Source organism: Pseudomyrmex gracilis, unplaced genomic scaffold (genome assembly GCF_002006095.1).
Source record: "Pseudomyrmex gracilis isolate BER0280 unplaced genomic scaffold, ASM200609v1 scaffold_80, whole genome shotgun sequence".
Classification (NCBI taxonomy): Eukaryota; Metazoa; Arthropoda; class Insecta; order Hymenoptera; family Formicidae; genus Pseudomyrmex; species Pseudomyrmex gracilis.
In genome coordinates, this window is record NW_018020664.1 from 520966 (window position 1) to 534603 (window position 13638).

General features: G+C 47.1%; 1 protein-coding gene across 1 annotated transcript; it reads right to left on the reverse strand.

Moving 5' to 3' along the window:
* Nucleotides 1–12: 12 nt before the first annotated feature.
* LOC109855058 lies at nt 13–13336 on the reverse strand. Its single transcript, XM_020428873.1, has 2 exons — nt 13304–13336; nt 13–6660 (listed from the first exon to the last, which is right to left on the reverse strand). The coding sequence occupies exons 1-2, from the start codon at nt 13334–13336 to the stop codon at nt 2824–2826; spliced, it is 3870 nt and encodes a 1289-aa protein (XP_020284462.1). The 3' UTR covers nt 13–2823.
* Nucleotides 13337–13638: the final 302 nt, after the last annotated feature.

The window sequence follows — 13638 nt, forward strand, 5'->3', positions numbered from 1 at the left end:
AAAAAAAAAAAAAAAAAAAATTGTCACACACGGCGCGCGCGCGCGCAAGTAAAAGTTCAATACATTAAATACGAAAATAAAGTATATCTGTACAACGAAATTCAAGAGAGGAGCTTCCGCGCAATCCCTGATCAGATAATTCCGAACGTTTTGTTTTTGTTTTTTTGTTTTGTTTCCTCGAACGCGGGAAGATTATCGCGGACAACGGAAACGATCCTCCGACACCAATTAGTTTACCACGTGAAAACGACAACGTGATTTTACGATAAAGGTCTAGAGGAGGAAGTTACAGTGGCGGCAGTGCCCGCTACTGGCCGCTCTGGTACGACGTGTGGTGAAATATGTCTGTGTGTGTGTGTGTGTGTGTTTGTTTCTTTGTATACATACGTGTATGTACGTGTAAGAGGTTCCTAGGAAACAATAAATAAAATCTATCTATTCTCATTTATCTAGCGCGAGACACCGTCGCTTTGATTTGCTGGTCGATCCACTTTTTTTTTGTTTATGTATATCGATCACCCGACCGTTTTTTCTGCCTTTCAGCCTTCGAGCTCTCGAGGGTTGATTCCCTCTCTTTAAACTAAGATTGCATTTTTTTTTTTTCTAGCTGCCGTCGTCACGACGTGTAATGATGTTACACATCGCCCGTCGTCTCTCCTTCCCCGTCGGTACGTATTTAGAGTCCGACACAACTTTTCTTCTCTTTATATCTTCACATTTACAAAACTAACTCGCCGTTAAACCTCATCACGCGTCGGGAGCGCGCGTTGGTTACAACTTATAGCCACTTGTAATAATTACGCGTTTACATCGAAAGGTACTATTTCTGTTTATTATATACAGGCGGTAAATTGATTACTGATTAAATAGTGGCGTTATTCGCTAGCGTACGTTTTTTTTTCTTTATCACAACGATGATAAAATTAGTCCTTTGGGACCAGGACACCGCCTCAGTCCTCTTCTCAGCACTCGTTCTTTCATCATCTCTCTTTTTCTCCATCGACTCTCTCTCTTCTACTTCTGATTATGTCAAATTTGTTTCGATCGATGGAACAAACACGAAACGCGGCAAGTACACGAAAACTAATACAGTTGAGACAAAATACACCTCGATCATCGGGGAAAGAAATAACACTGTTCAACGCATTTTTAGGATCTGAATAAAACAATGTGTTTTCTAGCGGAAGTTTGGTCGCTGAAAATAAATCCAGCGATAAAATTGGCTTACCACGTCAGGTTTCCGAGAAAATTGCGGTTAAATGTGCCATAATTGGCGTTTTTGACCACCGTGTTTACCACGTTTTTACGGACAAACTCAATTTTTTTTTTTACAATGTTACTTGCACCACATTAAAGTGCTATCTTTTATCTATGATATAAATTTATATTTATTACGGTACGATTTTTTTTCATATATATATAAATAACATAGTGTAAATTATTAAATTGAATATAGATAATATTTTTGCTAGACAAAAGAATGCACTTTGGCATTCTAATTATTCCGTAAAAATTGTTCCTTATTGCTTACTGTTGTAATTCATAAACTTATATTTCATACATTTATAAATACTACACGGGGAAAAAAAGATTTGTTAGAATAGCGACATTATACTATATGGCCAGCAAAAAACATTTGCTAAGTTCATTAAGATTTTTGTTTTGTCAACAAAACATTTCGTTGATGAAACAAACAAGTTCGTAGACTCAATCATTTTTTAATAAAAAGATAGGGAGAAGGCCATTTTTCTTGCCAACCATATAATAAGCAAAACTTTTTTTCCCGTGTAATAATCATATTCAATTTACCGATTTATAATATATAAAAATTGTGTATAAAAAAACATCGTACCGTAATAAACATAAATTCATATTATAGGTAAAAGATAGCACTTTAATGTAACGTAAAATTGCCAAAAAAAATTTAGTTGGCCGCAAAAAAGATGGGAACTATGGCCAAAAACGCCAAGTTTAGCACATTTAACCCTAATTTTCTCAGAAATCTGATGTGATAGGCCAATTTTGTTGACGGATTCGTTTTCAGCTACCAAAAATCCATCGGGAAACACTTCGTTTATTCAGATCCCTCAAAGGTCTATATTTATAGAAATATATTTGTAGAATTGAATCGATATTTGTGTAATCGCAAGTCACGTGAACGTGGAAATTTACGTGAAAGTCAAGCAGTGTTTAATCGACCGGTCATATATTCTAATCTTATACATATCAGCCAGTGTCACAATGCGATTCTTCATTCGAATGATTACAAAATCGAATATTCAGAATCAACGTGCGATTTCTGATTTCGCTTCTGATAACGCGCGCGAAACAAAATTTCTCAAAATTGACTAGATTAGTCCGACAAATCGTGTGTGCGTGTGTGCGTGTGTGTGTGTATGTGTGTATGTGTGTGTGTGTTGCGATGTTCTGACGAATAAATCGGAAAAAAAATGGAAAGAATTGAAAGAGATGTATTACCGCATTGGAACTGGCTCGTTACTCTCCACGTAATAGACACATTCGACAACCTGGGCAACAAAAACATCTCGTGTACAAAAATCGACCATGTAATGGTCGATCGTTCCGCACGCACTCCGTTTGATATTGCACGTTTTTTTTTTTTTTTTTTTTTTATGCACGTCCGTTGAACGTACAAATAGGGCAAACGAACGAGCACCGTTCGTAAGTACTGCACTATCTGCCGATCCTAGGTAAAAGCGAGATCATCAGGGGGCGATCGATCTATCGGATCGAGTTGCCTTCAGGATTTTGGCATCACAGTAAGGAATAATAATTATGTCCGTGACCACCAAACGGGATTGGTCACGAGCCGCTGCTGGTGGACAGGATCGACAGGTCACGGTGAGCTTGAGGGTCCCTGGAGTGCGCGTCACGTACAGCCCTGGAACCGAAGATGCGCTCGCAACCGGGTATCGTGCATCTGGCCTCCTCCTTACGGTCGTCCGAGCCTGGCGATGACATAGGCGAGCCCAAGGAGGACGCGTGTCTGTTGCCCTGTTCCTGGGTCAGTCTCGTCAAGTGATTGAGATGCTGATGAGTGAAACCGTTCAGGCCGGCCAGATGAGACGCAAACGAGGAAAGACCCGGGAAGGTAGCACCGAGATGCGGCGGCAACAGCAACGGATGCGGTGGTGGTATTCTGGCCGCCAGATCGGCCGCAGACGGCAGACCTGATGCCAAGGGATAAGCACCCAGCGCGCCTATGCCAGCGTCTGCGTAGAGTCTCGCTAGGAACTCGTTGTGCAACAGAGGATTGATCTGCGGGTCGTCGACACGCGGCGACAGGCTCGGCGGCAAGCTGGATGAGAGCGGAGGGCTTGACGATGTTGACAACAGCTTTCGGTGCAGATTGAGATTCGCCGAGTGACGATCGCGAGACCGTTTCGACGGAAAGGCCGCATTACAGCCGTCCACGCTGCAGCGGTGCATCAGCTTGAGATGGACGTTCTGGTAGTGGGTCTTAACGCCGAAATGATTCTGAAAGACCTTGCCACAGGCGGTGCAACGACGCGGGTTCTCACGGTCGAGCGGCACCTCCTGGGTGCTGACGAAGCCGCCGTTCTCGTAACGCGCGTACGTGATCAGGCTATTGTCCATATCCATGGCCGCTGTGGAGGGTGAGGCGCTGGATGAACGAGAGCCATGTGAGGAGTTGTCCATGGTGGTCTCCTGGTGAGTCGTGAGGCTGATAGGGCTGGTAGAGCCGCGGCCAGACCTCGAAGCCACCCGCTGCGTCTCGGCGTACGGCATCGCGCATCGACCCTGCGACAAGGACTCGAGTTGACGCAAAGTGTTGGTCGAGGAGTCGTGGGAGAGGTCGTCGGCTGTCGTCGGACGGCTGTCGACCGAGCTCGGGGCACGGGGGGGATCATCGGGACGCTCACCTTCTTGATTGCGCAGCGCGTCGTCCACTTCCTCCTCCTCCTCATCATCCTCCTCGACCTCCTCCATGGGCTCATCGTCATCGTCTTCTTCGTCCTCCTGGTTCTCTTCGTCGTTCGCCGCCTTACCCTCCTCCTGCATCGTTTCGACAGATTCTTTCTTCACGGTCTCCTCCTTTGCCCTCGTTGTTTCGTCACTCTCCGCGCTCTGTCGTCGAGTTTTCTGCTCCGACGATATTGTCGTGTCGGTGTCCTTCGCTGTTGTCGTCGCCGTCGTCGTTCCGCTCAGTGTCGTGCTCGACGACGATGCGTTGTCGATCTTTGGTTCCGGGGTGATCTGTCGTTTTGGTGACTTGACGCTGCTCGCCCTCGAGCTCAAATCTCGCGGCTCGTCCTGGGGCAGATCGTCCGCGTGGTCTTGGGTATCGCGTCGATTGTTGACGACCGTTGTCGCTTCGCGCTCTCTATCCGGAGAACGCGAGTCCGACTCGCGATCGTGAAAACTACTTTTGAGATTTTGCGGCGAGCTCGGAAGCATCTTTCGTTCTTCCGCTTCAAGCCTGGACATAGACATGTCCTCCGGCTGGTTTTGGAACTCCGTCATCGGCGTTGACGCGACGATGTTGTCTGATAAACATCGCCGTTGAATCCGCTGCTCTTCGTCGTTTGAAGAATCGCCATCAGTGGATGACGAATGTACTTCCGCCGGCACGGCGCATCTCGTGGGATGCTGAGACTTTCTCTTGCGCACGCCCCGGTTGTGGAAGGAACTCGAATTGAGCGAGTGCTGGCTGACGGAAAAGGTTTGCTGATCGACCGTGCCCATTGAGTCGTTGTCTTCGTTGCTGTCGGGGTTGCTGGCGAGGTCCTCGTCGACGGTATCGCCGAAGTAGAGCTTCGGCCGCTTCGCCAGACTGAAGTCGGTCGGCTGCTCGTCGTCGTCGCGCAGCGGTTGCAGTCTAGACGGCAGATTACTGGTCTCGTCTTCCGCCACCACGACGATACCGCCGTCGTCGTCGTCATCGTCCTCCTCGCCCTCTGGTATCGCGGATGACGCTTGAGTGGACGGTGAAACCGCGCTGTTGGGTGCGTTGTTACCAGGAAACGAACCTCCTCGCGTGGTTGTCGTGGTCGTCGTGGCGGCCGCGGTCGACATCACGATCGGCATCGTCGTCGAGGCTGTGGAGGTCGAGAGATTCACATTCGCCGAAATTCTTTGCTGCAGCGCTTCGTCATACGGCCTGCCCTGATTCGCCTGCGTGGACGACAGATCCAGATGCTTGAAGTCCAACGCGCACAGAGAGGCTGGCGAACGAAGATCTGGCGGCGGCGTGAGCAACGGAAACGAGCCGAAAGGCAGATGATTCAGTCCGGTAGCCGGTACCGGGAGTCCGACCTGTGGAGGCAGCACGAGAGCATGCGCCATGGACGAACGGCCGTCGTGCGGCGAGATCTTGCGGCGTAAGTGAGGCGAGTGCAGCTTTGGATTCGGATTGGCGCTGTGCCGATTACGCGACCTGCGCGAGCTAAACATCATACTGCAGCCTTTGACGGTGCACTGATGCATTTCGCGTAAGTGCACCGCGCTGAAGTGGATCTTTAGAGCGCCCTTGTCACAGAAAGTTTTCAGACATACGTTGCACTGCACGCGCTTCTTGCCGGTGGTGGGGTTGATGAAAGGCGTGCCGAGGTTCGGTGGCATGTTCGCGGCCGCGCCCCACTGGCTGCCCGGTCGCTTGCCCGGCGAGTGCGGTTTCCTTCCAGGTATTCCAGGTGGTCTGCCGAGCGGCGCGGCCTGGAGCGATAACGGAGGCGGATGACGTTGCTCGGACGAGATTGAGTGCTTTGACATAGCGGCATCTCGTCTGCTGAGATTCAACGCGCTGTCGGAGTTCTCCTCGTCCTCCTCGTCCTCTTCCGAACCGAACTCGCTGCTCTTCTCGCCGCCGCTGTGAACGTCCACGGGTATCGTTAATCCGCCCCCGATGCCGCCGCTGCCAGGTGTTTTGCCCATTGGCGGTGGTGGGAAGTGCGTAGGGAAGCTCGGCGGTAACGCCCCCGAGGAAACCGCGACCGAGAGCGGATGGCCGAAGGCCGTAAGCGCCGACGAGGAAACGGGGGCGACCGGCACGTGCGGCCTCTGCAACTGCGACACCGCGGGTGAATGATGGGGCGGACTGTGGGGACTCTGTGGATTTCTCATGGACTTGCGGTTCTGCAGAAGTTGCTCAGCTGACGGCGGCGGTGGCGGTATCGGCGGGAAGGCCGGCAGTCCGAGGGTGCTCAACTTTCGAAAATCGAACGGTTGCATGCTCTGCAGTCTGTTCAACGGCGATACCGTTAAATGCGAGTCTAACGAACGCGGCGGCGAGTTCGATCTGCTCGTAACGACCGCGTTGCCGGCCGTCGACGAGGAATAATGTTTCTGCGCTGTCGGCGACATCGACGGATGCGAGACCGACGACGGCGGAGGCGGCGGAGGTGGAGGCGGCAGCGGAGGTGGTAACCGGGAACCCGGCGGCGGTAAACCGCAGTGGAGCATGTGCAACGGGGGTGGCAAGTGTGCTAGTGGCATCGTCGGTGGCGAAGGTCGTCTGCTCGGTGACATAGCATCCGTACCCGGCGTTCCGGCGGCCAGCAGCAGTTGCTGCACAAACGGACGCGTCTCGGCGAATCTGAGGAACTGCTGTAAAACCAGCGGCTCCTCCTCAGCCGAGCAGATACTCCATCGGTCCAGCACCGGGCCGTTCTGCGAGTCCTGCGAACATAGAAGACAGAGGGGATTGCTTCTTAGAACTTCGGGAGAAATTGAATCGACGAATTAATTATAATTCTCTCTCAAGAGGATAAATCTGTCGTTTTGTTTTGTTCGCGAAGGCACTTCTGTCTACGAAATTCGCGATTTACATTCGCGATTATACGCCGTTTTAGCGTGTGGGGTGGAAATTGCGTAAACGCGCGAATCACGCGATAAAGAACACGCGATATCATCGATCGATTCGCGGCATAATCGCCGCGCGCACAGGAATGAGACGAGGGAATATATATCGTTTATTTTTATTTGACCGTATAATTATACGGTCGCGATGGAAGAAGAAAAAAAAAAAAAGAGCGCTTCCTACATTGTCAACCGCAGAAGGTCGAGCGTTCCCCCCGTGTTCGCGTTCCGTTACTTTTGTGAAATGAAATGCGCAAAAAAGCTGACTGATAAATAAAAAGGATTGATTGATGACGCTTAATGTAGCGGGTAATTAGTTCTGCCTCGCCTGTTAGCGGTGAGATTGCAGTTAAACGCGTTAAGGATTTGACCTTGCATCTCTCTCGCCAGATACACACACTCGATCTGTCTTCTCTCTATGTGTATACGCGCCTGCTATTATCCGATCCTATTTTTTGCGATCGAGTTTTAGCGATTTGTCATCGCAGATCGAGAGAGCCCCGTGTGTGCGTAATGCGACGTGAAATCATTTGAATCCGCGGAAAATTTACGAGGTCTCTCTCGCAGTTAATTTCTCGTCTCGCTCTCGAAAATCAACTTGGGAATAAAATCGCCAAGCGGAGTGCGAGACGCGACGATTGGTTTTTTTTTTAAATATATAATTTTTTTAATACAATAGTTTCATGAAAAAACGTTTTACACTGTGTTACAAGAATTTCATGTTCGTTCGGTTAATGTTAACGATTGTTTGTTTACTTCGCGGAAAATAAGTTTCGCTATTACACGGGCAGCGAGAAAAACTCGCCGAGTGTACCGAATTGTTTGTTTCATCAACAAAACGTTTTGCTGGCAAATAAAAAAATTCAATAGGTTTAGCAAATTTTTCTTGCCGGCTGTGTGATAAACTAATCTTCTTGCTATTCTGACAAAAAGCTTTCTTTTCCGTGTACGCGCATACACGTGATGAGAAGGAGCGCCAAATGTTCCTTGTTTCTTTGTTGCGATCGTTTTCGCCCCGGCGCGATCATGTTACTTTTGACAAAAGTTAAACTTCTCTTCCAGCCTCTCTTCCGAGATACGGAAAGTAACGTAAATCTCTCTCTCTCTGGCGATACGTTCTCGACATATCACACGAACGTCACGTATCGCGCTCGTGTAGAGTCACGGCTTCTTATAAATTTCAGAGTAAGCCGATTATATAGAGCGCTAAGTTCGCCTCCCTCCCTCCTAACCCTCTCTCTTTCTTTCTCTCTCTCTTCTTCTCTCTTCCCGGTTTGTATATTTATGCATACCGACGGACTTTGGACGTAACGCAGGACGCCCAGCGCCGCGACGCTTTTCGCGTCCTGTGTATATTTCTTCAAGCACGCGCACGCGTCACCGTATATCGTACATACACGCGCACGGAATGAGACACACTCGGCAGACACACTCGTGACCGCCGCCACTCCGGATTCGATCTCGCGGGAACGACGTCGTTATTTTTCGCCCCCGGGCTAAACCGCAAAAATAAAGAATGTCAGAGAATCTGCCAGCGATCGCGCCGCCAGATATATAATAGGCGCTGCCACGAAAAGTTTTTGTTCTCTCCGATAGAATCGATTCGGCGCCGTCATGGTGTATATATGTACATCCGACAGTGTACTTCGATCCCCGCAGATCTATTCGTAAAGCGCTCTTATCTCTCTCTCTCTCTCTTTTTTTTTTAACAGAGTACACAATGTCTTGTTTGAGAATAGCGCGTGCACAGACGTTTTAAAATTCAAATCCATAAGAAAATCAAGAAGAAGATGTCTGATGATCCCGAGTTTATTTTAAACTCCGGAAGGTGAAGCGGAGTATAGTTGGAAGAATATGAGAGAGAGAGAGAGAAAGAGACAATAATTTACTCTTAAATAAATCTCAGAAATATTTTTATACACAAAAAATTATTCTAATATATATGTGCAAACAAATTTTACGACGCGCTTGCGCACGTATTGTTATTCGGAAAAAAATTTCGGATTGAACAAAAAAAAAAAAAAAAAATCACATTGTAAAACTGTTTGTGCGTGAAATATGTTCGAAAGTAACCAAACATCCTGAGGATAATCGAAACCATATGGGCAAAAAGACAATGAATAACGCTCGACGTCGTACCGCTACGTGTACGCAAAGTGTAATTTTCCGATTTTTACTCAAGTATCGCGTACGATAATCAAATCTCACGCGGTGCATAACGACAGCTGTCGCATATTATTTCTCTTGTAGATCGCATAGATTATCGTTTGATGAGACGCGAGTAATGTCGTGTCGTTTCTCATCGCGTGTCCACGTCGCCAGCTCGGCGACGTTTTCCTCAGTTCCGCGATAATGTGCGCGCGGCGGAGTACTGCACCATTGACTGTGCGCAATTTCAGAATGTTTTTTTTACGCGCATTATGATATTCGCAAATAGATTTGTCACGTTAGTTTTTGCGCGTATATATTCATCTCTTCCCGATTACCGAGCAATCTGCGCACAAAACAGAATCGCGGCGGTGTTGGTGTTTCGTTGAAAGTTTATGTGAAAAATGCTCTTGAACAGCTGCGCATTTCCTGATTAATTTTGTTATTATTCGATTTTTGATTATTTATTAAAACTTCGATGTTTACATAATTTTACATGTAGTGTATCGGTTACGTCCTTTTTTTGTATATTTTGATTTGTTTATCTAAAAAAAAAAAACTATACCCCTCTGTCAGAAAAAGACACTTAAAATTATCGAAGAGCTGCACCGCAGGTTTGACTCGAACTTTTATCGTGTTTTTGCGCGACCTTTGAAAATAGATAATTTGAAAAAGGAGCAGAAGAACAAAAAAGAAAATAAAAGCACACGCCATTTCGCGTTGCGAGATGTCTACCGCTTCTGGTGAGCTGTCGATCCTTGAAAGAGCAATCTGAAGGCCGTGGATGCTTTTCCCATAGGTTCCTCTCTCTTCTCCCGCTATTTCACGAAGGATTCGACAGTGTGCGCGTCATCGTTTACCCCCGGCCGTACTATACACGCGTGCGTGACGTTCGAGGGGGAGGGGAACAAAAAAAAAGGGTTCCGCGAAGCGCCTTAATCGCGCCTCTCTCGTCCTTACGTGAAAGGACCCAAACGGTCGTGTCTGAGAACGCAAGACTACCGTGTACCGTGAGACTCGAATTTTAATCCCGCACGCGAATGAGGCCCGTTCCGACAACGCTCCGATCTCTCTCTCTCTCTCTTTTTCTTTTTCTCTCTCACTCTTTCTCCTCCTTCTCCTTCTTCATCACTAAATTCCGCAGCGTGGAATTTTGCTGTTCCGTGTGCTCCTCCGTATTCAACGGGACGACGCGAAATATGAGTGTGAGAGGTCGGTGGATTATGACGAAAAGACATAATGAGAAGAAATAGCAAAGGCACTTTTATTATGATTTCTCGCACTGTTATTTGTACATAAGTTAAATACACACACACACACACATACACACTTTAGAAAAATATATATGGTTGTTCTAACAAATCTTTTTCTTTGTGTATAATAATTACTTGTGTGTAAAATATATGAACAATGTCAAAATTGTGAAAAACTAACTTTTCCTAATTTTTGTATCAGAATATATCTGTATATATATATATACACACACACACATAATGTATTCAAAGCAATACTCGCTTTATTTTACGAAGGAAATTCCGGCGTGGCTTTAATTAAATTCGAATGGACGTAGTTAATTTAAATAATAGCGTGCGTCTGAATGTGTTTCGCGCACACATATATGTATGTACGAAACGCGACGCAGGATCCTGGGAACTTCGGTAGTTGGGTACTCGGGAATAAAAGAGGCGTTAGGAACAAGACGCGAACCATTACCGCGTTATTGCATAATGGATAATTACATGGAGTCGCAGAAGTAAGATAAAGCTCGTTTTACTCGCTCGCTCATTACGTTTCCCTCAATCCTCGTGTCTCGCGTATGATTCACATAATTCTTGCTCCACTCACGCGATTCTCTCTATATACGCGTCGTTTACTTTGTATTATTATTTGATGATAATGAGACTATTATTCTTTAGCCGTTAATAAACATTAGAAAATAATGACAAAGTCCTTTTTGACGATAAAAACAGAACTGAAATCCTATCACGCATCATCTCGTTTCTTTTCCCGACAGAGCAACACGAACAAGTCAAATAAACGTTGAAATCAAGATCAGATATTTATTTAGATTAAAAAAAAAAAAAAAAAAAAAAAAAAAAACACGTAATTCAACGTATGTAAAAAAAATTATTAAGTTTATAATTAAATCAAATTATCGGACTTAACGACGCCGATCGCTTGCAAACGCGGCGGAAAAGCGTAACGCGCGCTAGCTGGACCTCGAGAATCGTTCCAGTCTGTGGTGCCATCTGACGACGCAATTGTCGACGCAAAGCGTACGACGCAGTTCGGTTTTCACCGCGAAAGAAGCGGCGGCAATCAACGCGTCGAGATGGAGGAGGCAGCCGGCAGTGGCGGTGGCAATGGCATCCGTGACTGGACACTGCATATGATTTCACGCTAAGTGGGCCCTGTCTTATTCGTGGGTAGAAATCGTAAAGATCTCGCGTGGATATCCGCCACTAAATTGGATTGCAGCTACCTGCGTCTGTCCTCCGCGTCCTCTCTTTCTCCTTCGCGCTCTCTCGTTTTACTCCCCTCCCACTCTGCCCCTATCTCTTTCTCTTTTTTTTTTTTTTTTTTTTTCCATACATTCTCCTCTTCGACCGATGGCTCTGACTGTTTGTCGCAACCGCCGCGCGCCGTTTTATTTCGCTTTACGCGCTCTCGTTTCGAACGATGCGACGATTCAGGAGAAACTGTCGGGGCGAAGTCGCGAGGAAGCTCCTCCGGCACGTCGTAAAATGCAAGTCGACGCAACACCGCGGAGTTTCACCGAGACGGCACAAAAAAAAAAAGAACACCCTGGGAAAACAACGTGCTTTGCGATTTAAAGGATTTTCCTCTTTTGGGAAATTTTGTTCTACTTGAAAAAAGAGTAAACATATATATATATGCATATATGTATGTATAGAAAATATTGTATTATTTTTATTCAAATCGCGCGGCTATTGATCGCGTCATCTAAATTTAGGATCTCGAGATAATTCTGACAAATTGCGCCGGTCTCTATTTTCCATCAACATTATTTCCGCCGCGAACATCTCGTATACATCGGCAAGGAATATATCGACATACGTGACACCTCTGTTAAACAACCACGGCAAATAAATTTCACAAAATAAATGATCTCGTATCACATATTGACAAAACTCCGGAACCGATCGTATAATTTCGGTCGTTGGACATGCGTCTCGCATGCGTGACAAAGCGAGGAAGGGAGACACGCGGAGGAAGCTTCGTGTTATTAAGTTTATTTCAGCCACGGGCGATGGCCGGTTCGTCATCGGAGGATGAACAATGTAAGTCCGATCGCTCGATTTTGCACGTTTAACGCTGACATCGTATCGGGTAATTCGTCCAAGAAGACGCCTCGAGCGCCAAAGCTTCGAAATGCATCCCATGTGTGTGTGTGTGTGTGTGTGTAGCCACAGCATGTGCCATGTGGAACGATTTACATTCAAAACACGTCTCCCGTCATCGTCGTCGTCGTCGTCGTTGTCGTCGTCATGGTTCGCGAGAGAGGATATTATGCGTCCTCGTCAGATTGAAGACATCGCGGCCAATCGTTGCCGATTACCCGTGTCGCCGCGATCGCGAGGGAAAGTAACAGTGTGTTCACCGTTAATAGAAATAAACACCGATACGCGGTGTGTAACGCGCGGTTATTTGACGTGACCGAAATACGAGCGCACACGCGCGCCTAACGTTCGTGTTTCAAGATCCGAGACGTGCACAAGCGAAAAAGACACACGAGAGCTGTTTAGAGGATTTTGCTTTGCGATGCGCGGGGAAAAGCCTCGCGGCGCGCGCGCGGCGCCCGCGGACCAATATAAAACGTGAAAAAATAATTGAGATCCCATAAAGTCCCGGGAATATTTGCGATGAAACATGTGTGTATCTATAAATTTTCCGCGATTTATTTGATTTTCGAAAGGGGGTTCTCGATGTATAAACGCCACGCGCGTCTCGGAGTGCTCGTGATTCAACGGGAGTCGTTATTTTTGTTTCCTTTCACGGTGTTTTATACGGTTGTACATATGCATACACACCCCACACGTAGACCCGCATCATCATCCCAGACGTTCGCGCGCAAGGTACGCGCACTCTCATAATCGTACCCGATCGACATTCTCGATCTGTGCGTTCTCCGATTACGTTCGAAGTGCTTCTTCGTCGTTCGAATTTTACTCTTTGCCGGTAATCAGCTACGAGCGATCTCGCACTCCGTAATTTTTCTCGTATCGGCTCCGATTTCGCGTCCTGTCTTTCCTTTTTTTTTTTTCCTCGTCGGGATCTTCCTGTTTATCTTCACCGGGTCCTTACGTATTTCGTCTTTGTCGTTCATTTTGGCTCCCGTCGTTCCTCCGATAGCTGCGCAAAATGCCACGTCGAAATTTCGATTCGCCGTTTTATTGCGCACGCCAGATTTTGCGTTTCCGCTCCCAACGGTCGACCCGCGCGAACATAGTCGGATCTCCCTTTTTCCTCCATCTCCCCTCCCATTGGAGGTTTGCTCTTCTCGTATCTGGCGAACACTGCCGTATATATCGGTATCCTCGAATCGTCTCCGCTCTCGGGATGCTCTGTAATTTACGGTTTTGGCTCATGCTCCCATCGAGGTGGAGTAATGACAGGTCGATCAGCTCC

Coding starts and splice junctions, on each gene's coding strand:
- LOC109855058 (XM_020428873.1), bottom strand. CDS start 13,336: ATGAACGACAAAGACGAAATACGTAAGGACCCG. Junction 6,661..13,303: donor ACGAAATACGTAAGGACCCG/GTGAAGATAAAC, acceptor CTATGTTCGCAG/GACTCGCAGAACGGCCCGGT.